This window comes from Ochlerotatus camptorhynchus, unplaced genomic scaffold, assembly GCF_037179485.1.
Source record: "Ochlerotatus camptorhynchus isolate MF236.1 unplaced genomic scaffold, CSIRO-AGI_Acam_v1.1 ptg000047l, whole genome shotgun sequence".
Lineage (NCBI taxonomy): Eukaryota > Metazoa > Arthropoda > Insecta > Diptera > Culicidae > Ochlerotatus > Ochlerotatus camptorhynchus.
In genome coordinates, this window is record NW_027040538.1 from 137,557 (window position 1) to 161,197 (window position 23,641).

Genomic DNA, 23,641 nt, shown 5'->3' on the forward strand with positions numbered 1-23,641 from the left:
ATCTAAGGGGCTATCCCCTATGACCTCTACATGCCAAATTTGGTTCAATTTGCTTGATTAGTTCTCGAGTTATGCGGAAATTTCTGTTTCATTTGTATGGGAGCCCCCCCCCCCCCCTTACAGAGGGGGGAGGAGTTTCGAACCATCATAAGACAGACAGACAGAAATTCATATACATATAGATTGCTGATTTCGCACCTATTAGATTTCTGCGCTAAAAATAAGTACCCTGTAATATTTCGTTTCATTCATTCAAAAACTAAAACACAAAGCCATTAGGAGCGCATAGTATCATAGCATTGTTCTCAAAAACAAATGAAGTGTATCTAGATCTAGCTAATTATTTTTCAATTTTCAAAAATATAGACAGAGGAAGTAATCGAAGTCGTAGCCAAGACGCTAGCGAAGCGAGAGGAAGAGAAGCGCAAGATAACGTCCGACAATGGCCACATAAGCGGAACCAGCTGAACGAGAGGACCGACAACGGCAGCATTGGCAAGTAAATGGAGCTCCGAAGAATAGTGGTAGCAGCAAGTGGAACGTAAGAGTAAACAGTTAAGAAATTGGGCAGTAGAAACGTAATAGACAGGCGTGAGTAAGCTGAAAAAAGCAACAGTTAGAAGTATATCCAAGAAACTGAATACAGCGGGAGTTTTATCTTATAGTACGTTCAGACTACAAAGTTATAACATGTTATAGAGCTATCTTGATGGTGGTTTCTGTGTTGCAATTATTTGACAACCGTTATAACATGTTATAACTCTCCAGTCTGAACAAGGCATTAAGGTGTAAGGGGACGTCATTTATTTTATTTTAATCAAATGATTTTTTTCTCGTTTAAAACCTTAATTTTGTCAAAAAAAATGTGTTCACTGTGTTCCGGTAGGCAAGTATAATGCAATGAATACATTTTCATGGACGTAATTTTGGTATAGAATGAAAAAACTGCTTTTGATTCTTCAAAAAATAATGACATCCCCTTTCACCTTAAGCGACCTTCAAGCGTTTTCCTAGAACTAGAAATTGTCATGAGCGTGTGCATACCCTGATGTTTCATGACGGCAGTCTTATCAAAGCTGCACAGCAAAAAATAAATTTTAATATTACATCCATGAGGATGCACTTTAATCATAGAGGTAACTCTAAGACTAGATGAAACGTGCTCAACTTTTTGGTTCAGCTCTGGTACTCTCGTCGGTCCCAAGCTAATCGATGCACCCCTCGAAAAATAGGAAAATCCACGATCCCCTCATTTTATCTGTCAAACTTTCATAGCTAATCAAAACAAACATAGTGTAGTACTAGAATGTTGACTAGAATGGGGTACGTTAATCGATTTACTTGGAACCAATAGGCTAGTCAAGTAGTGAGCCAATTTAAAATCGTTAGTTTCCACCGGTTGCTTCAATCGTGTCGGAAATCTCATGTAATTTTTATGGCCGTAAAAATAAACAATTGTAGTTAAAGCAGCGTAATGTCAGTTCATGCACTGTATTAATGATAATTTTGTCCTTTTTGGCAAGTAATATATTCTTTGTCTCATGATCATCAAAATTCAAAAACATCACACACATCATTGAATAGTGTGCAACATCTGTCGAGTGGACTGTTATATACGCAGTGCGGTAGTCCATAGAAGATATGAATTGTGGAGGCGGCTGGTAGAACCGTACCGTAAAATGGAGTTTTATTAATTAGCGGGGTGAATTTGATCAGTGAAATTTATCATTATTTTTCTTCAAGTGGAATATTTTTTTGGTTTCGAATACATCCTTGTTCAACATCCTTTTACATAAAAAGTATTATACATAAACAAAATAACGAGAAACTTCAGTATTTAATTTAACCCTGCTGATCAATAATACCGTACTTATCATGCCAATAATAATCAGTCTTTGCAGGAGGATTCTACGACTCGATAGTGGTTGCAGACTGCAATAAGCGCACATCTGCACACTTAGATTTTTTTTTGCCGAGATTGGCACCACCGAGGCTCGGCATTTATTTTTACTGAGATCTCAGCTAAATTTAAAGGGTGATACGGTCAAAATTTGGTCAATATCAACTTGACGTATTTCTTTCAATTTTGCATTTAAAAGACCTGAACACCCCTCATTTTGAAGGTGTGTGTGTGTGTAGAATGTTGCTCCTATTTTGATTTTGGAATTCACTCTTCAGTTGTCAAAATGCCGTCCAAGCAAGAAGAGCAGCGTATTAAAATTTTGCTCGCGCATCGCGAAAATCCGAGCTACTCGCACGCAAAGTTGGCAAAATCGCTAAAAGTTGCCAAATCAACCGTTACAAATGTAATTAAAGTGTTTGGGGAACGTTTGTCGACAGCCAGGAAGTCTGGATCGGGGGGAAATCGAAAACCGGAAGCCGCTGAGACGACAAAGAGAGTTGCCGGTAGTTTCAAGCGAAACCCTAACCTCTCTCTCCGAGATGCCGCAAATAAGCTGGGTGTATCGTCTACAACCGTGCATCGAGCCAAAAAACGAGCCGGAATATCGACTTACAAGAAGGTAGTGACTCCAAATCGCGATGATAAACAAAATACGACGGCCAAAGCGCGATCCCGGAGGCTGTACACGACGATGCTGACGAAGTTTGACTGCGTGGTAATGGACGACGAAACCTACGTCAAAGCCGACTACAAGCAGCTTCCGGGACAGGAGTTTTATACGGCAAAAGGAAGGGGAAAGGTAGCAGATGTTTTCAAGCACATGAAACTGTCAAAGTTCGCAAAGAAATATCTGGTTTGGCAAGCCATCTGTACCTGTGGCTTGAAAAGCAGCATTTTCATAGCTTCCGGGACTGTCAACCAAGAAATTTACGTGAAAGAGTGTTTGAATAAACGTCTGCTGCCTTTCCTGAAGAAACACGGTTGTTCCGTACTGTTTTGGCCGGATTTGGCATCTTGCCATTACGGTAAAAAGGCCATGGAGTGGTACGCCGCCAACAACGTGCAGGTGGTTCCCAAGGACAAGAACCCTCCCAACACGCCAGAGCTCCGCCCAATTGAGAAATACTGGGCTATTGTCAAGCGGAACCTAAAGAAGACCAAAAAAACTGCTAAGGGCGAGCAGTAGTTCAAGGCAAACTGGCTTTCTGCGGCGAAGAAGGTGGACAAGGTGGCTGTACAAAATCTGATGGCAGGGGTCAAGCGTAAGGCCCGGCAATTCGGATTTGGAAAAGCGGAAGCCTAACCAGGCTTCCAAAAAGTACAGCCTGCTCGCGACAGTTGGTTTATACCTGAATTGACTGTTGCTTTGTGTGCTTTACTACCGCTTGCTACCGTACGTTCAGATCTGAATTCGAAGTGTATTGGCAACAGCGCACGCACCAACGAATGAAAGCTGTATTAGAACAGTCGCATCTATACCCGCTTTGCTAAAATCATCGTGCTTGGAACGTAGTGAACCGAATGGGCTGTATTTATACATTTCTTTATGACCAGGTTCTCAATGTTTCTGTCGTCATAACAGCCTTCACAAACCGACGACATCCCTCAGCTTACCCAAGTGGCTGTCACGAAAAGGCTGTCACGAGACATTATATACAATTAATATACGGCAGTAGAGTATGGAAGAAACCCAGAAGAATGATCCCGAACAGATATGTCGGCCCGATGTCGGATCAATGTAAGGTCAATTTACGGTCGACGTCGGCCAAATGTCGGGTCGATGTCGGGTCAATTATGTGTTTATGTCGGGTCAATGTCGGGCCAACATCGGGTTGGGGTTTGGTAGAAGTCAGGTTGGTGTCGGGTAGGCTTATATTTTTCGCCGGAGACCGTGCGTTTTTAAAAAAATATCGGATGAAAATTTTGCAATAGGCAGCACGAACGTGATATCAACCGAACGAGCTCCGGCGCTACAGAGGTCGGTGAGGATAGTCCGTTTGTCTTTAAAGGCAATACGAGAAAACGAGCAAAAAAACACACCACCGAAAAGCCTCGTAAGGCCACTCGTACGGACCACCCTTCCACCTTGGAAAAATCAAGAAGTAACGGAAATTCACCGAAATCCATTCCACCGGGTTATAAACCTTGTAATTATGACAAGAGCTTTCCGTCACTTCCAGGATCATCTAAAACCCCAGATGTTCCAGTTTTTCGGCCAGAAAATCAGCTGAATAATCAGCAAGAACATGCTCCCATGTTCACGTTTTCTGGTATTGTGGATAGCTTCTTCAGTATATTCAATGTCTCTGACTCAACGAGGAGCATTATTAATTTAGTGCTGCCAATGGTGAAAACTCTTTTGAAGCAACTAGCTTCTAGGTGGTCCTTCCTTGCATCGATCATATCCTTTGATGGATAATTCTCCGAATGAGGTCGGGGATATGATCTCTGTTCTTCAGTGGAACTGTAGAAGTCTTATGCCAAAACTTGACACATTTAAATTTTTAGTTAACAATTTACTTTCTGATGCATTTGCCCTTTGTGAAACATGGCTCTCTTCAGACAACGATCTTGCTTTCCACGATTTCAACATTATACGCCTTGACCGCGCAGATTCGTATGGAGGGGTGCTTCTGGGGATCAACAAGCTCCATTCCTTCTATAGAATCGAGCTGCCTTCAGTGACAGGCATTGAAGTAGTTGCATGTCAGGTTAATATTCGAGGTAAATGCCTCAGTATTGCCTCAGTATATCTTCCACCGAAAACCGCGATCTCTCGTCAAAGTTTCACGGATATCTGCACGGCTATGCCGGAGCCACGGTTGATCTTGGGAGATTTTAACTCTCACGGTACAGGCTGGGGGGAACTGTACGACGACAACCGCTCAACCTTGATATACGACATGTGCGACTTCTTCAAAATGACAATTCTAAACACCGGGGAAGCAACACGAGTAGCCAAACCTCCAGCAAAAATAAGCAGATTAGACCTCTCACTTTGTTCGAGTTCACTATCGTTGGATTGCTCGTGGAAAGTAATTCAAGATCCCTACGGTAGTGACCATTTGCCAATCAAAATTTCTATTACCAATGGTTCATCTTCTACTCGCTCGGTCGACATCGCGTACGATCTTACGAAAAACATTGACTGGCGAAAATTCGCGTCCGCGGTTCTTGATGCCAGTCAATCGGTTGACGTACTTCCTCCACTGGACGAGTACTCCTTTCTCGCGCGTGTCATCATCGATTGTGCACTGCGAGCACAGACGAAACGTGTTCCGGGTGTTTCCGTCCGCAAGCGACCTCCCACCCCGTGGTGGGATAAGGATTGCACCGACGCGAACAGCGAGAAGTCCGCCGCGTTTAAACGCTTCCGCAAACACGGTAAGGTCGGGGATTTCGAGCGGTACACCGACCTCGAGAAAACCTTTAAGGACTTAATTAAAGCAAAAAAACGCGGATACTGGCGTCGGTTCGTCGATGGTTTGTCGCGAGAGACTTCCATGAGAACACTCTGGAATGTCGGCAGGAGAATGCGAAACGCGTCATCACCGATTAATGAAGACAAGGAGTACTCGGACAGATGGATTTTCAGCTTCGCGCGGAAAGTTTGCCCGGATTCGGTACCGGTTCAAACCAACGTTCGTGATCGTCCGTCGGGTAATAACGAAATAGATTCCCCGTTTTCGATGGTGGAATTCTCACTTGCTCTCCTTTCATGTAACAACTCAGCTCCAGGAATGGATAGAATCAAGTTCAACTTGCTCAAAAATCTCCCAGACGTCACGAAGAGACGCTTGTTGAACTTATTCAATCAATTTCTGGAGCACAACATTTTTCCGGATGATTGGAGGGAAGTAAGAGTTATCGCCATTCGAAAACCCGGTAAACCCGCGTCGGATTATAACTCGTACCGTCCCATCGCGATGCTGTTCTGTATACGGAAATTGTTAGAGAAAATGATTCTTTTTCGTCTAGACAAATGGGTCGAGTCGAATGGTTTACTTTCAGATACGCAATTTGGATTTCGGAGAGGCAAAGGAACGAGCGACTGTCTTGCGTTGCTTTCAACTGAAATTCAACTGGCCTATGCGCAAAAACAGCAAATGGGTTCAGTTTTCTTGGACATTAAGGGGGCTTTTGATTCTGTTTGTATCGATGTCCTTTCGGATAAACTCCACGATAGTGGGCTTTCACCAATTATGAACAACTATTTGAGCAACTTGTTGTCTGAGAAATATATGAGCTTTTCTCATGGAAACTCGACAACTTCACGAATTAGTTACATGGGTCTCCCCCAGGGCTCATGTTTAAGCCCCCTTCTTTATAATTTTTATGTAAAAGACATTGATGGTTGTCTTGATGAAAATTGCTCGCTTAGGCAGCTTGCAGATGACGGGGTTGTGTCCGTTATAGGGCCAAGTGCACCGGACCTGCAAGGACCATTGCAAGATACCTTAGACAATTTGTCTACTTGGGCAATGAAGCTGGGTATCGAATTCTCTGCGGAGAAAACTGAGTTGGTTGTTTTTTCTAGGAAGCATCATCCTGCACAGTTACAGCTTCAACTAAAGGGTAGAACAATCACTCAAAGTATATCTTTCAAGTATTTAGGTGTCTGGTTCGATTCCAAAAGCACGTGGGGAAAACATATTGCGTATGTGAAACAAAAATGCCAACAAAGAATCAATTTTCTTCGTACAATTACCGGAACTTGGTGGGGAGCACACCCGGAAGATCTGATCAGGTTGTACCGAACAACCATCTTGTCGGTTCTAGAGTACGGTAGCTTCTGCTTTCAATCCGCGGCGAAAACACAAATCTTGAAGCTGCAACGAGTTCAATACCGTTGCCTCCGAATCTCGCTTGGCTGTTTGCACTCGACGCATACGATGAGCCTCGAAGTACTCGCGGGTGTTCTTCCACTGACAGATCGTTTCGCGGAGCTGTCCTTTCGGTTTTTTATCCGTTGTGAAGTAATGAACCCATTGGTAATAGAAAACTTTGAGAAGCTGCTCGACAGAAATCCTCAAACAAGATTCATGAGTCTCTATTACGATTACATGACGCTGGAGATTGGCCCTTCTTCATTCAATTCCTCTCGTGTTTGCCTCCAAGACTTTTATAGTTCCTCTGTAAATTTTGATCTGACCATGTTGCAAGAAATCCGTGGAATACCAGATCACCATCGGTCGATGGTTGTTCCCTTAATTTTTGCAAACAAGTACCACCATATTAGTAACAATAAGAGTTTTTTCACAGATGGGTCAACTATAAACGCTTCCACTGGATTTGGAGTATTCAACGAATTTCATAGCGCCTCATATCAACTGCAAAAACCCTGTTCCGTATACGTTGCGGAACTAGCAGCCATATTTTACGCAGTAGAGCAAATTGCCTCACTACCATCTGATCACTATTTTATTTTTACTGATAGCCTTAGCTCGTTGGAGGCTATTCGATCAATGAGGCCGATGAAGCACTCCTCGTATTTCCTGACCGAAATCCGAGCTAAATTGAGTACTTTATCTAACTGCTCCTATACTATCACCTTAGTTTGGGTCCCATCTCATTGCTCAATTCCGGGTAATGAGAAAGCGGACTCGCTAGCTAAGGTGGGCGCTATGGAAGGCGATATTTTTGATCGACAAATCGCCTTTGCGGAATTTTTTTCAATTACCCGTCAGCACGTCCTCACCAACTGGCAACAAAAATGGAATGAGAGTGATCTGGGAAGATGGTTACATTCTATTCTCCCACAGGTGTCGAACAAGCCATGGTTCAAAGGATTGGACATGAGCCGTGACTTTATACGTGTCATATCAAGGGTCATGTCCAATCACTACTCGTTAGACTCGCATTTTTTCCGAATCGGGCTCGCAGGCAGCAATTTGTGCGCTTGTGGTAGTGGCTATCACGATATCGACCACGTGCTTTGGTCATGCACCCTACATTGTGTTGCTAGATCCGAGTTATCCGCATCCCTCAGGGCCCGAGGAAAACAACCTATGCGGCCCGTTAGAGACATCTTGGCGAGCCGAGATCTCGATTATTTTAATTTAATTTATGTGTTTTTAAAACGGATCGATCTGAGGATTTAGTAGTTAGTGTCATCTTGTGTTCTCTCAAGTTGCTAGGTCTCCATCGGTGTACCCCCATGTTTGTCTTTTTCTCCAGTATGTCGCTTAGTTCTAGATCAAGAGCACATTGCTCTAAAAAACCTTGTGTTCTCAATCCCTACCCTGCCACCCGTTTGTTACAATTTGTTACCCCTAACCTCGAGAAAGCCGCGAGTAATCGGCCCCCGCTTTACTAACGTTAGTTTTAAGTAATTTTGTCCCCAAACGATGAATATCGGCTCCGCAAAGCTACGGCAAATGAGCCTGGAAAAATAAACGCATTATAAAAAAAAAAAAAAAGCTCCGGCGCAACACTGGTAGTGTAGTAGCAGTCTTACGACATACAAACAAAATTTCAAAGCCAGCAGCAACGAATCGGCAGTTTGACGGACTGCTTGTTGTATGTACGAGGAACGTTACGAATGACCATCCGAGGCTGTCATAGTCGAACGAACAAAATACATGACTAAGAACGAGCTGTCGTGTACTGCACAAGACGGCAACGTTGCATGTCGTATAACAGCCTCACTGTGGGCTGTCGCTTATAGCTCAATCTCAAGGCTGTCGTAGGAAAAAGAAAGCGACAGCCGTTGGAATACTGTCATGAGGCGGTACTTTTGGTATGCCTGAGCCTAACTGAATATTTTTCCTGAATTTTATACTAATTGAACTTGAAAAAGAAATTTAATTTGATTTTTTAAATAAACGATTTCACCGATTTACACGCGTTTTCCCTTGACCAAATTTTGACCGTATCACCCTTTATGTTTGTTAGCCGAGATCTCGACAAAATTCCCGTTTGTTAACTGAATCTCGCAAATTTTTCACTGAGATCCAGCAAAATAGATTGCCGAGCTGCTTGGTGGTGCCCATATCGGCAAAAAAAATCTGAGGTACGGAGATAGGTTATCCGGATTGGTCCATGGAAGCCGTCGTAAGGCAAATCTGACAAAACGATTTACGTGATACATAGGCAGCATGATATGGAGCCCAGATTTGTACTCCATATATAAGCGCTACGATCCAAATAGCAGTACAACAGGCGTGCACGTCGATGTTGCGCAGTGTTGCGACGCAAGAATCCAAGCATGGATTTAGCCTTTGCAATTGAGACGAATATCCCAACAAACAATTTTAGCTGCAGCTTAGCTTATACAGGCAAAAAATAGCTGCATAAGGCAAATTTTGGCTATATAAGCTAATCTGCAGCTAAAATTGTTTGTTGGGATGTGCTCGAAAGTTTGCTATCCAAGATCAGTCCAAGATTCTTAATGGAGTCAACTCTTTCAAACGGCGAATGACTGTTCGACTAATCAAATCTGATCGGTTAGTGACCATGAGCAAAGCTACTGATTGTGCATTTGGCAGTGTTATCTTGCATTCCGTTCATCTGACGTCACGATGTTAACCGGTCAATATCGGTTAAAAGTGCACAACAATCTCGATTTGATAACACGGTAAATTTTAAATCATCTACATATATCAGCTAATAGGAACATAACTGGTCACACACGTCGTTGATAAATAAAACGATAATGAGAGTTAGGACCTAATTTTTTAGCAATAATTTAGGTTTTAAGAGGGTTCTGTATACCATGATTTAGGCTTGTAGAATGCTTTAAAACCTCGATAAAACTAGTAACGTTAGTAGGGAAATTACTCCCTAGAGGAACACCCGATGGAATATCAAACCCATCGGATCTGGTATCACGAACCTTATCGAAGGCCTTCTTGGAAGATAAATATTATATATGATTTTATCCTCATAAAAATCTACGGTTGAAGATCAAGGCGGCTAAGTTTTGTGTTAGCGAGGTCGTGCCTTGTGTCTACTTGCTGCACTGCCAATAAGAGTGTTATTGAGGGTTATCAAGTTGGATATCGTCGTGCGCTTTTCATTAATCCATGCAGGAATATCGAGAATATAAAGGTTGAACACAAAAAAAATCCGGACACGAAAATCTAGTTGGGGTTTAAACGTGTGTTTAATTTTTCATAGTTCAATGTAAAAGCTATACATTAGAAGGTATTATGCTTATGCTTATACATTAGAAGGTATTATGACTATTGTTTCCGTCTTTCTTCTTTCAATAAGCAATTGCTCGAACTTTTCTTCGTAAACGACCTATCATCTTTTGCACGAGCCCTGTTTTCACTTGTTTGGCTGCCAAATTCCATTTCCGCTTGAAATCCTTCAGGTTAATTGCAGTTCCATACTTTTTTTTTCAGTTTGTGCTTCACAATTGACCAGTATTACTCAATTGGCCTTAGTTCCGGAGTATTGGCCGGATTAATCTCCTTGGAAACCACTGTGACGCCATTTTCACTGTATCACTGTTTGGTGGAATTTGAGTAGTGGTAGCTTGCCAAGTCCGGTTAGAATAGGCAATTCCCCTCATGCTGCTCCAGAAAAGGCTGTAGTCGGTGAAGCAAAGAATTGTATATTTGACTATGGTGTTCATTTTTAAAGTAGCTAACGGTTTGCTGCCTCGATATTTGTGTGATCGAATTGAAAGAGGAAGTGACTTTCATAGATATAATACTAGAAACGCAGTTGAAATAAAAACACCACATTTCTTGACATGTGCTTCACAAAATTCATGATATTATAAAGGAATAAATGTTTTCAATTCGATGCTTAGACATATCAAACATTCAGCAACACTTACAGAATTTAAGACACTGAATTTCATACGTTAAAACTGTATTTTCAACAGTTATCCAGTGATTTTTTTTTTGTGAATTGATAAATTATAACGACTTTTTAATAATTATTGTAGCACTGCAGAAACTATTTCTGTTCGACACGATGGTGATGATGGATTTTTAATAGGGGAAATGACGGCTTCGGCATGACAGACTATTTTCGGCAACCCAAATTGAAACACTATTTTCACTGGATTTTCAGCAATTTAGCAAGGTTTTCTTGAAATGCAACACACGCACTACAAATTGTAGCTGATTTCGAGTTGCCGATAATAGAACAGCAGATTTACATGCAGTTCAAATGGAACGGTTGCCGAAGAAAAACTGGTTGCCGACAATACTCGCTCTCACTAGAGAAGATTGGAGCTTTGTAAAAGCGTTTCAAAACAGTTTTTGACAATTCTTTCGACTGAAATTGTTAGAGCAGCTGGCAGCAAAAGATTGTAAACAAACCAATACTGCATATGTGTGCGTTCCTTAGAGAAAAAGGCTATAGAAAGAAGGTCGCTGCTTAGGTTGCCGAGAATACGTAAATTCCCCTATTTGATTTAATAGTAGTAGATTTAAAAAAAAAAGATGTCTACAAAAGTCGCGCGCGTTTTATATATAGAGGACTAAATTTAAAATTTGATAAAAAAAAATGCAATTTTGAAGCTTATTTGGAAGATACTTTGAGTAGTAAGTTTTCTGGCAAATGTTGGGAGTTCGTGAGCATTCCTGACATTGCTGAAAATTACGATAGCATCAGATTGCGGGGTTGCTAGTGTAATTGTTGTTGTTGATTGTTCATTAACTATATTATTCATAAACTATATATGTAATTGTAATTGTTGATTGTTCATTAACTCTTGATCGCTTGTAATAACTTATGAATATTTTAGGTGGACAAAAAGGTGAACTAAGAGGTGGACGCATTTATATCGCTGTGAAGCAACTGTAAACTCTAGATGGAATTTATATCTGTAACTGTAACCAGTTCGATTTTATTTGCTAACCTGCTTAAAATGTCATATTTAATTATCTTAAAGATAAATCGTCCAGCTCAAACCTTTGTAGGGGTAGGAGATGGGACCATCATCATCATCTTCTTCCGTAGACTCTCCTCCTGGTAAATTTGATGGTTCATGGTTCCAGAAGTAACAAAAGTTTCGCTTTTCAGCCCACAACTGCAGATTGCTTGCCAAAATGTGGAATTGTGTTGTGGATTTTTTTTGGGAAATTTTGACTTCTTTTTGCTTTTACATTCTTCCGCGGCACTCTTCCGGTCAACCAAGGTATAAAATTCCTGCCCAGGAATTTGATCGAAACTGCCAGGAGCGCATAGCCCGGGCTTTTCGTTTCGAGCGTGCAGAATCGAATCGTGCTCAACCTTTGGATTGAACAGCTGGATACAACTTGTGATGCAAAAGACAAATATAGCATCGAGATAGCTCAGTAGAATCAGACGCTGTGAATATTACCGGACATGAAGATCGGTGTAATTGATGCAAGCTCCCTAGCATCCGGGAAAACGCCGTCCAGAAGGGAATTATAAGAAGGTGTATTAATCATCGAAACGTCGGTTGAAGGACAATGTATAATCGATTGAAAAGTCATCGACCATCCAGTGATATCTACCTACAGTCATTGTGAGGATTTTACTATAAGGAATTACTGTTTTGTACATCAAGAAAAACGTCATCCACAGAATATTTACCATGAGGGCAGCTATGGTATTGCAAGCTAATTTATTTTTATGACAAAAGACGACTGTGCACCTAACCACCAAGCAACTCCTACTGGTTTATCCAAACCATATCATCCAAGCAAGACATTAACTGCGCATGTGTACCGTTGTCACAGCGAGGCATATTGGCCAATACGCCATCGTTATTCGTGTGACGATACCCTAATGGTGCAGTGATATGTTCCAGTTTATCGAAAGGGAAGAGAAAAATAATTTATAGCAAAAACATGAATAAATCCACCACTAGTAATACCTGAACCCTTCTTATCAGGGTTGGAAGAATCGGGTTTCAAAAGATAAATAAAAGTGAGTGTACCGATGCACTGTGATTATTATGATGCATTATTATATAGATTTCTGAAATGTAGGAATTAAAAGGAAGATTGATTAACTGCAACCAGGTCCCAGGGCTTGTCTGTATCTTTATATTTTGAAAGATGCACACTAGTGACCCCCGTTTGATATAGATAAAATGAGGGGTTCGTGGATTTTCCTATGTTTCGAGGGGTGCATCGATTAGCTTGGGACCGAAGATAGTACCAGAGATGAGCCAAAAATTTGAGCACGTTTCTTCGGGACCTTCTTGTCTTAGAGTACTCTCTATGCTAGTGATGCCAGTTGTGATGTAGCGGACCAAATGTTTGTTGGAATTTAACTACTAGCCAAAATTAAATAATTGTGTGAAGTTTAGAATTATCATTTTAACTATGATTTGTTTTTCTAAATACTGCAAAAAATATTTTTATTTTTATATATTTTTTATTTGGTTCAAAACTGGCTTGATTGAGTGGCGATTTTATTACCTTTAGATCAAGACGATGAAGTTTTGAAGAAGACAACGATATTAACTATCTGCACGTTAGATCAACACATAGCCGTGATAGAGGGATAGAACATCATTTTATTTTCATAAAAATAAACCCATTATAAAAGATTATCAGGAAAGCCCTTAAGTATGGGATCCCGGAGAAGAAGAAAATTGGAAGACCATGCTTCACATGGAAAACCAGCGCACCAGCGCACGATGTAGGATGAAGCGGTCGATCGGCGGATTATTGGCAAGAGGTGGCTAATAACTGAAGCGAGCTTAAAACAGCCACGACAAGATTGTTCACTGAAATTGTGGAATCAGAATACGAAGACTCGGAAGATACTCTCAGTGATTCAAGTAACGATGATCAACTAAACATCCCGGATTTCAGAGGTTTCTCTAACGACGAGACGAGGATGATGCTTTCCCAGGATTCGTCTAGTTAGTATGATAATAATATACCATCGCACTATTGTCAAACTCTGTGATGGTAAAATCAACTAACAACTTCCTTTACTTTTCACCAATCTCGATCATTATTACCAGGTAAATATTAATTTCATTCAATCAGTATATTATACTTTCATTATCATTGCAACTAATTCATTTAGGCATATTTAATTGACCTGCACTGGGTTATTATTTTGCATGCAATGATATGGGAAAAGAGGGGACTCACGATTCAGCATGGAGAGTGTATGGGAGCCGTTCTAGGGGTTGTTTGTTCATTTTAAACATTATAGTTTGACGTGATCACCATGATCCACTCACGTTCTGGGATGTGGCCTCGTGTGTCAAGTGCAATCATACTCTATGCCCAGGGAAGTCGCCGAGCAATTTTTCATACCGAGAATTTCCTAGACTGGAGCGGGAATCTAACTTAGCTGCCCCCAGGATGGTCTTGCTTCAAAGCTGTGCCTTTACCGACTGAGCTAATAGAGGCCCCTGAAGTGACCACATATAATAATGAAAAAGGTAGGAAAGAGACTTCCTCACTATCAATAACTGTTACAATTTACAACACTAGCTTTCTTTATGCTTCAAATAATATTCTCCAGTCAATCCTGGATACTGCGAACTCACTCACTATGGTTGTCAACTGGGAATAGAGCTTTCATAAAACATTATGAAATGCATGTATGGTGGTTATCAATTTTGTTAATTTTTGTTAGTATATTTTTAATGAAACTTTCAGCTGCAGACTGGTTAATCTCATTTGAGCCATGATTTATAAAAGGATATTTTTTCCAATACTTTCATCAGACATTGATAGAGATTAATATAATTAAATTTAAATAAACAATAACACGAATTGCATCATTGTTCATATTTCAGGACTAATAAACAAACCCAAGCAACGGAGTTCCTGTCAAACAGTTATATGAAGTTTTCGTGTGATGTTATGATTGTTAGGCCAATTCTTTCAATAATTTCTAATATCCATGGTGCAATTTCTTACTAGCGAAAATATTTGAGGAAACTGTAAGACTTTTTTTACTCTTCATACATAATCATAGATTGCGTATAGAGTAATGGGATGTAAATTGTGCTCCTTATTTGGGCCTATCACTATAACCCAGGATTGAGGCAACTTGCCTCTAATTTTTCTATGTCAACTCAAGCAAAGGGATAATGTCCTGAGTAACATATCCATCAAATCAGATGAATTTTCTTATCATCTGAGTTTTAACTGTAAACGGGAAAAAATCTGATCTCCGAAATGAGAAAAATGACTCATGATTTCATGAACACAGCGTATTTTCATGTTATGAAAATACACCATGAATAATATTCATGATATCATGAGCAACTTTTCCGTAACGCAGGAAACATTCCCAAAATCATGAATCATCCGAGTTGAAATCATGAGCTAATTCATGGGTTTAACTTTTAACCAAAAATTGTAAAAAGAATAAAATAAAGCGTCAGAATGGATTCGAACCAAGAACCTTGAGATCATTAAACCCATGCTTTGACCACTAGAATATCAGTACTTGTATAAAATGGAAGACAAAAGGTGTGTAACAGATACCTATGTAGTGTGGTTTATGAACACGGTTTGCCAAGTACGTGTAACGCCTGTAGTGGTCTTGATTCCACTGCATTATGAAATCATGAATTTCCATGACAAAATCATGAATCATTGTTACGATTTCATGGGATGGCAAGTTTTTTCATTTCATGATTTTTTATTCATGAAAATGGAATCGGATTTGTTTCCGTGTATGCCCAAATATGTATGCCCCTCCCCCCTAATTCAAAATCCCGCTACCCAACCCAATGAGAGTAATTCAAACTTGTGAATGTTACTCACTTTCGTTAGGAAACGATAGAAAGGGATAACGATAGAATCCAAGAAAGAAGTCAGGAACGAATAGAAGACCCTCCGGGATTAGTATAAGCAATACAAAGCAATTACAAGAGTCCAATTGGAACGAGATATCAATCCAAAGAAAAATCTACATAGACTTTGGATACTGAGTCTTTTCGTCATCAGAGATTTGCTTCATAAAATACTTCCAAACCTCGGTAACTCTTACGAACATTTTATTTAAATATTTTATCGATTAACTATCAATAAGGAACATTTTGCTGATGTCAACCTGATTTTCGTGAATCTCGCAAAAAGATGTGCAATTTGCTTCACTAGTACTTTTTGTTATTACGATCGTTAACAAAAAGTGCTGTCGATATGCAATACTTTCCATGAGAAATCTGAATAAACGCCAAACGAACAACAGTTTTATTAGTTAGGGGCTGTCCATAAACTACGTAGACAGTTTAGGGGGGGGGGGGTTGACAATTATCCACGGCCCATACAAATTTTAAAAATTTTGTATGGACAATTGTCTACGCAGGGGGAGGGGGGGGTCAAGAATCCCAAAAAACTGTCTACGTAGTTTATGAACAGCCCCTTACTGCTAATCATAAAGGTTACGGGTTCAAATCCAACATAAAGATAAGCCAAAAGTAGATCCTTTTATGTTAAAAGTGACGCATAATAAAAAATCCTGTGTTGCACGGGATCCCGCGATTTGAAAATTTACTTCCCGAGATTCTTGAATCCATTATTTTTCTTCTTTTTCTTCTTCTTCTTACGCTTCTTAATTTTCTTTTTATTCTAATACTTTTTCGCATATCAAGCTTATTGCTTATTAATTGATAGCTTTTATATGCCTGTACCAATTTTGTATTAGTATAATTGTGTGGCAAGAACAACCATACTCTTTGCCCAGGGAAGTCGAGAAATCTTCCAACCAGATAAATTCCTAGACCGGACCGGGAATCTAATCCAGCCACCATCAGCATGGTCTTGTTTGGTTGCTGCGTTTTTACCGGCTGAGCTAAGGAAGGCCCCTTAGAATCCTGGTAATCGTAAAAATCCCCGATGGAAGCTTTAAATGGGAACTAATGTGAACTGATGGGAGCTAAATATTCAAAAGCCACAAATGCAGTTTCTATTCTTTCTATCGTCAAGTATTGTCATCTTATAGAAATTAACAATTCTTTTTCGTAACACATGAGTAATTGTAAGCTCAACATTGGCGTAGGTGATGGGAGCCTAGGGGCATGCATTTTTTGTAAACAGTTAAGTAAAACACTGTGCGACAAATTGATTTTCTTTTCAAGCACAGGAAAATGTATCCATATTTGACTATATCGTGGTCCCTTGAGTCAAAGACGAAAATATACTTATACCATAACACGTCTCGTCGGTACCACCCCCTTTATGCATTGAGATTATTTTCACATTTTTGCTCATATACTACCAACCTTATTATTAGGGTAGTTTAAAATATCGATTGTGCTCCACCATCCTAAATTGATTTTAAATCAGGTCTTGATCATTCTTCCAAAATTTGAGTTTATTTGGTTGCGAAGTTTATATGGGAATAACTATGGGAACAACTTTTTCTACTCAACGTCCAATCCCGAAAACGTCCAGCCCGGGATCGGGATAATCGATGCAGACTGTTAGGCTTGGATACCCTATGCTAAAATTTATATTCATTAAGACCATAGATGTCAGATGAATTACAATAATATTAATAAAATAAATAAATTAATGATCATTTACGGAAAATACTGCTATCTACTTTTATGTGAAATTTTATCAGCTACAACTTTGCTCCAGGCCCCTTTTTGATTAGACTTCCGGGTAATTAGTTATAACTGTCTGATATGATTAATAAATAGACTGCATTCAAGGCAACACTGCATCTCACACTTCCCTAATAAAAAATTACCATAATCGAACGATAACCCAAATGATTGAACTATTCCCCAAATGGTTTGGATGATACTCCGGACACGTCGTTAAGCAAATTAACCATAACATTTTTATTAGGGTTGTGAAATAGTAGCCTGGATTTTGTGCCCAATCATTTGCGCCAAGCACACCAATGTAGCCTGCTGAGCAGTTGAAGTCAGAAGGACATCATCTTCCTAATCATTTAATCACTAACTATCCTGCATGTAGTAATAAGCAAAGTTGTAGATGGGAAAATTTCACATTGGTACAGATTGCAATTTTATCCGTAGATCATTACAGCGACGGGCTAGAAAATGAGTACAAAAAGTTCACTTTTGCCACAGCAGTTTCCATATAAACTTGAAATGGTGAGTGCAGTATGAGTTTGCATGCTTAGAGCTCAAATTTAGGAAAATTATGAGGACCTCATTTGAAATCGATTGAGGGGGAAGCAAAATTGATAATTGAACCATAACACCAAGCATGTGGCGTTATTGTGGAAAAAAAAAACATTTGTAGAAAACAGTGTAGACCAGATAGGCTTTCGAATATCTCGGAGACACAGCTTCAGTACCTCCTTGCAGCACGTCACTTGTCTCATACACGCTTGTAGTTGCTTGTAGGTCGGTACAGCTTCAAAAAGAAAGCGGTATCGTAAAACGGGGTGTCTTTGATAATGTGGGTGTCGAAATCGAGGTGGTCGATGATTTCGTGTATTTGTGCTCATTGGTGACAGCCGAAAATTACACCAACACAGAAATTCAAAGGCGCATTATGGCAGGGAATCGTGCCAACTTTCTCCAGAGGACGCTCCGGTCGAATAAAATTCGCCGCCCCACGAAGTTGACTATCTACAAGACGCTGATGAGACCCATGGTCCTCTACGGCCACGAGACTATGCTTGTGGAGGACCAATGCGACCTTGATGTTTTCGAACGGAAGGTGTTGCGGTCAACTACGGTGGTAACATGGATGACGGAACGTAGAGAAATGAACCACGAATTGCACCAGCTATTTTGGAGAACCATTCATCGTCCACACTGCAAAAATTGGGCAACTACTGGACCTACCATCAAATGTGCTACAAACAACTGAACGGAGCCAAGTGATATGGAATACCAAAAAAATGTATTCAAAATACATATATTACTGCGGCGACTTAGCGACTCTCGCCCGTGCTCACAACTTCCGCCTTCCTTGCATCTGTTCGTCTCCCTCTTTGAACCGGGCTCCGCTGTTGTTTCTGGACGTCGTTTTCAGTTGTTTGATCTCCACTACTCTCCTCGGCTCCACGTGTGGCTGAAAATCTCCTTAAAAAAGACAACCAACCAACCAACCTCTCCTCGGCCGCGTCCATTTTGACCACATTTTTCTCCAGCACCTCCAACCCTCTCTCGGTTCTCTGGTCGTTGTTGTTCAAGGACGCACCTTATGCCACTACACCAGCCACTACTGCTGCATTGTTTTCCGTTGTGTTGCTGTTTTCCTAAGTCCTGTTGTTGTATCTCTGGTTCCTTCCGTGTCTTTCGCTTGGGGCACGAAATCATCCGGTGCTCGTCCGAAGCATTTATCTTTATTACCTTCATACAATATATTTCCCTTTCCATTGAGGAAATGTAGTGAGGTTTCCTTTCTTTCCCTCGTCACCCTGTGTAAATGTCGAAGCACAGGTCAGTTGTAAACTTCTTCCAGATTACTTCCCCTTATTTCCCCAATACTAACGCTAACTCATGGTCATGAACCTCTGGTGGAAAGTCATACACACGCACATATTGAATGTATTCCCCAGCATGCGACGTGCGTATCTCTGCTGTCTTTCTTTTTTTTTTCCACTGGATAATAATATTTACATTATATGACTAATAAAAAAAAATCACACGACTGCTTGTCTGCACTGAGTAGCAATTTCAACCAACGTTTATGATATTTCAATACTTCGTCATCAGTTGCCGTAACAGAGGTATGCTTGACAATGAGGGAGTGGAAGACAAGAGAGTAGTGACAGCCATGGCTGGTATCATTGTAGTGCTGGGTCAATCAAAAACTGCTTGAAAATTTTCTCAAGTATCGAAATGTTTTGCTATTCTTCTGTTGAATCCCACCAAAAACTTTAACTCAGAAATGCCCCCATGACTCTAATAAAGTTTGTTTACATTCTTGTTTTGCCAGAGTATGCTTTACCGTGGACCCCCGGTAATCTGACTGCTTATAATCTGAACAGTTTTTAGTTTTAACCACGCTAATCTGAACGTCGTGCAAATTAAAAATTACTCAAATATCATTTAGCAGATGGAATGGAGAAAACCGGAATGGAACGATGCAAAACGGAACGCAGAATCAAAACAAAACTGCAAATAAGGCTACCAAAAACTCCCTTTTTGATGGTCATAGGGTTACCAGAAGCTCATATTAAAAATTAACCCCGGTAATATGCATCCACGGCATTGGAATTGTGACCCAGCTGAATCATCAAAACTGCGCTGGTTTGTATGCCTTCTTTATTAAGCCTTTTAGTTTCTTTCGTTAAGCTTATAATTAAAAATGTGAAATGAAAAATTGAAAAAAAAATTGTCCTTAAATAGCATATAAATTGACAGCAAGGGTACAGATAGCCTAGTCAGTTGAGGCATGGAATTACCAAGCTGGAGGTAGTGGTTTCGATTCCCGATCCAGTCTAGAAAATCTTTCATGTTAAGTGGACCTTACACGACTGTTTTTATTGATAATAATTGTATTGTTAATACATTCTATTTTGACGTCAATACATCGGTATTGACAATATTTCTTACCGGGTGGGGTTCGTTTTAGACATTTTCTTTTCATTTTTCAGTATGAACTTTCCTGGGCATAGCATATAATTGTGCTTTGGCACAGGGTTCAACGTTAACGTCATCAAACGTTACGCCGTTAACATCTGCAATGCATATTTGCACTGAAGAAGAACACTAAAAGGAGTTGCCAGCAAGCATATATTTTAGTAGAATATATACTAGGAACTAGAAGGAGTGTATTGCTATGCATATGCATTTGTATAATAATATCAATTCACCTTCTTTGTATATTGAACACTCAAGATAACGCATACAAGGTGTAAGAAACAACGAATCGAATGAACGAGACGACGAAGCCCAAAAATAATTTAAAATAAACAAAGTTTTCATATTCAGCAAAGTTTCGACCATATACTGAAGGTAGCGGGATCGATTTACGGTCCTGTCTTAGAATTTGGGGTCATAATGTGTCATATCGGCACGCACAAATACGAGTGCAAAAATGTTACATGCCTAAAATCTAACAACTGTTGAGGGCAGACGTAAAATTCATTTAAGCATATTTGGTTTCATAAGCAATAGCAAACAAATTAATGAGTTTTAAATATTTTGTTTTCAGGAATACTCAATAATGCATAATTCTCACTCACCCTGAATGTGACTCATCATTTAAGAAAGCATCCAGTTTAAAATCTTTGCTCATTGTATTCGAGGATTCATTTTTGGTATCACTAGCACTGGCCAATATGGCCTCAATTCTAAACGAACTAGCATTATTAGAAGATTTGTTTCGAAAGCTAAAATTAGTGCACTGCACATCAGTAATTCCACTGGTAAAATAATTTGTATCGGTACATTTCACACTTCGATCAACATCAATATTTTCTGGTGATTCCACAGTCACTTCCATTTCATGTGACATTTTTACTGATCACTAAAATATAGTAAACTTTAGGAATACACTATTATTCATAAAAAAAATAATAAACACAGCGTACGCGTCGTATACCGTTCGGTGGTTTATGTTACACTGAAAGGAACAGAAATCTCATTGGACAAAGAGTACGAATAGACGTTATTGTACAATCGCATGTCATGCGCACTGAAGAAGTGATATGATTGGCTCCGATGGAGCACCCTAGTGTAAAGGCGGAGATAAGTTAGATTGCAGGCGGAGCATCGATTTGTTTTTACGCAAGCATCATGGAAGAATATAATCCTGTAATTGGTTCTATAACAAACACGTTAATTTCAAATTACCGTATGATGAATACCAAATTATATATTTTAATTTCGATACTCTCTTAGCTATATCACTTAATACTAAAGGTTCAACACAAAATCTGATACAGCTCACTTATATCTTGTCAAATATACGTTATATCTATAAGTTTTCTTGATTTCACTGGTTAGAGCATTGTAATCCTATTATCTACTGAACCTTTTCATCGAATCTTGTCTTTTTGGCATTTAGTCATTTTAGAATGTCAACCGACGGGATATCGTTTTATCAATCAAAATGGAACATTTGTGAAATAGATGTAGTGAGGCATCTTCTTCCGTAGTCCATAACAAAAAATTCCTGTTTTTGATCAAGTACGTATGATCATCAACTATTCAAAGGTAAAATATGGATAGGGTAATTTGCTAATTGTTGCACAGCTAAGCACACGCTTTTTGTTATTTTGCGTATTCACGAGTTTAAAAACGTGTTTGAAGTAAGAATTCTTCAAGAAATATATAAATATAAATTCGTAAAAAACTGTCTTACAAAAATTCTTTTGAATGTGCCTCTTTAGCATTAATTGCATTAAATTCTATTATTGCACACTTTGTACCTAATTATTGCACACCAATTGAATATTGCTAACTGCATCTTAGAATTAATTTCATCGGCAAGAAGAATAATTCAGTGATTCTGTTAAATGATTAAACGTTCATATCAGTTATTTTACTTATTTTATTGAACCGGTCAAATATAGAAGGTAACAGCAGCTGTCGTTAAGGCGCAGCTACCAAGCAAGACCATGCTGGAGGTGGCTGGGTTCGATTCCCGGTTCTAGTAGAAATTGTGGAGAAATTTCTCGACTTTCCTGGGCATACCTAGATTATGATTGTACTTGCCACACAATTATACTAATGCAAAAATGGTACAGGCATTGAAATCTATCAATTAATAACTGTGGAAGTGTATCTCTAGAACACTAAGTTGAGAGCACGCAATAAGGTGATCTAAGAGACGTTTCTCAGTGAAACTTACAGCTATAAATCTAGGATGTGTGAGTGATCTGGTGTTCATGGTGCTGAATGTAAACATAAACAAACCAGAAATTCATATGAGAATAAACTGCCAGTTCTACTGTGATCTGTCAAAAGTTCTTGGTAAACAAAAAATTCAGCTGATCGCAACTGTCTCGTGGATAGCCTTATAAGCTAATATGCGATAAGCAAGCTTGACATGCGAGGAGGAAGAAGAAGAAGCTGTTCTATATGAATCGTTGCATAACTTTAGGCGTTATACCCATTAACAATATTCCAATTATTGATCATTAATGTTTTTCCTGTAAATTTAAAATGGTTGATCGATGTGATGTTACAGGTTGTTGGATAAACGAATAACCAACATTTTCCTGTACACATTTCATGAGTTAATTGAATTTTAAGCTAGTAATAGCTTATTTTGCAACTGAGGTTTATTAGCTGAAAAATTAAAAACTCGCCTGAAATCATACGAATGTCACAAATATTTTAAACATGTTTAATCACAATATGTATTCCTAATTTTGAATATCATAAACCATGTTTTATCATTCATAAATTGAACAATGTTAACATGCCATCACGATCAGTAATCGTTATGGTCATTGATAATTGCAACACAGCAAATAATGTGAAGTGTGCAACAATTGGGTGGTGTGCAAAAAGTTGGAAAATTACCCTTATTCATTCTAAAATTGCTCATTGAGCATTTAATTAGTCCAAATAGTGGTTATGACGACCCTAAGCCATTGATATGGATACCTACAATAGTTAACTCTGTTTAACAATGCATAGTAATCTAGAATCATTAGTAATGAATGTTGTAATAACATAATTACACTAATCTAATCACAAACAACCTAATGCTTCAATATAACAAGAGAGGTAAATATCCTTAAGTAAATAACAAGAGAGATTTTGTATTTTAGTAGCAACTAGATAAATAAGTAGAGATGTAAGAAATCTATAAAAAAGAAAAGTGATGTATAATTTTACTTTTCATGTGGCTGGCAGCTGTTTCGACCAAATGACCAATAGGTTTCAATACGCCATTCTGAATTTGATATTTTAATAATTCTTCTAAATGTTTGTCT

At 39.3% G+C, this 23,641-nt stretch overlaps 1 protein-coding gene across 1 annotated transcript in view; it reads right to left on the reverse strand.

The window, feature by feature from the left end:
* The window catches only part of LOC135717130 (homeobox protein Hox-C3a-like), a 57,504-nt gene extending 36,217 nt beyond the window's left edge, over window positions 1-21,287 (reverse strand). The window contains exon 1 of the mRNA XM_065239079.1: window positions 20,939-21,287. Coding sequence (XP_065095151.1) covers window positions 20,939-21,210 — 272 coding nt within the window. The 5' untranslated portion in view covers window positions 21,211-21,287. The remainder of the gene's footprint in view (window positions 1-20,938) is intronic.
* Between the last annotated feature and the right edge of the window lie 2,354 nt (window positions 21,288-23,641).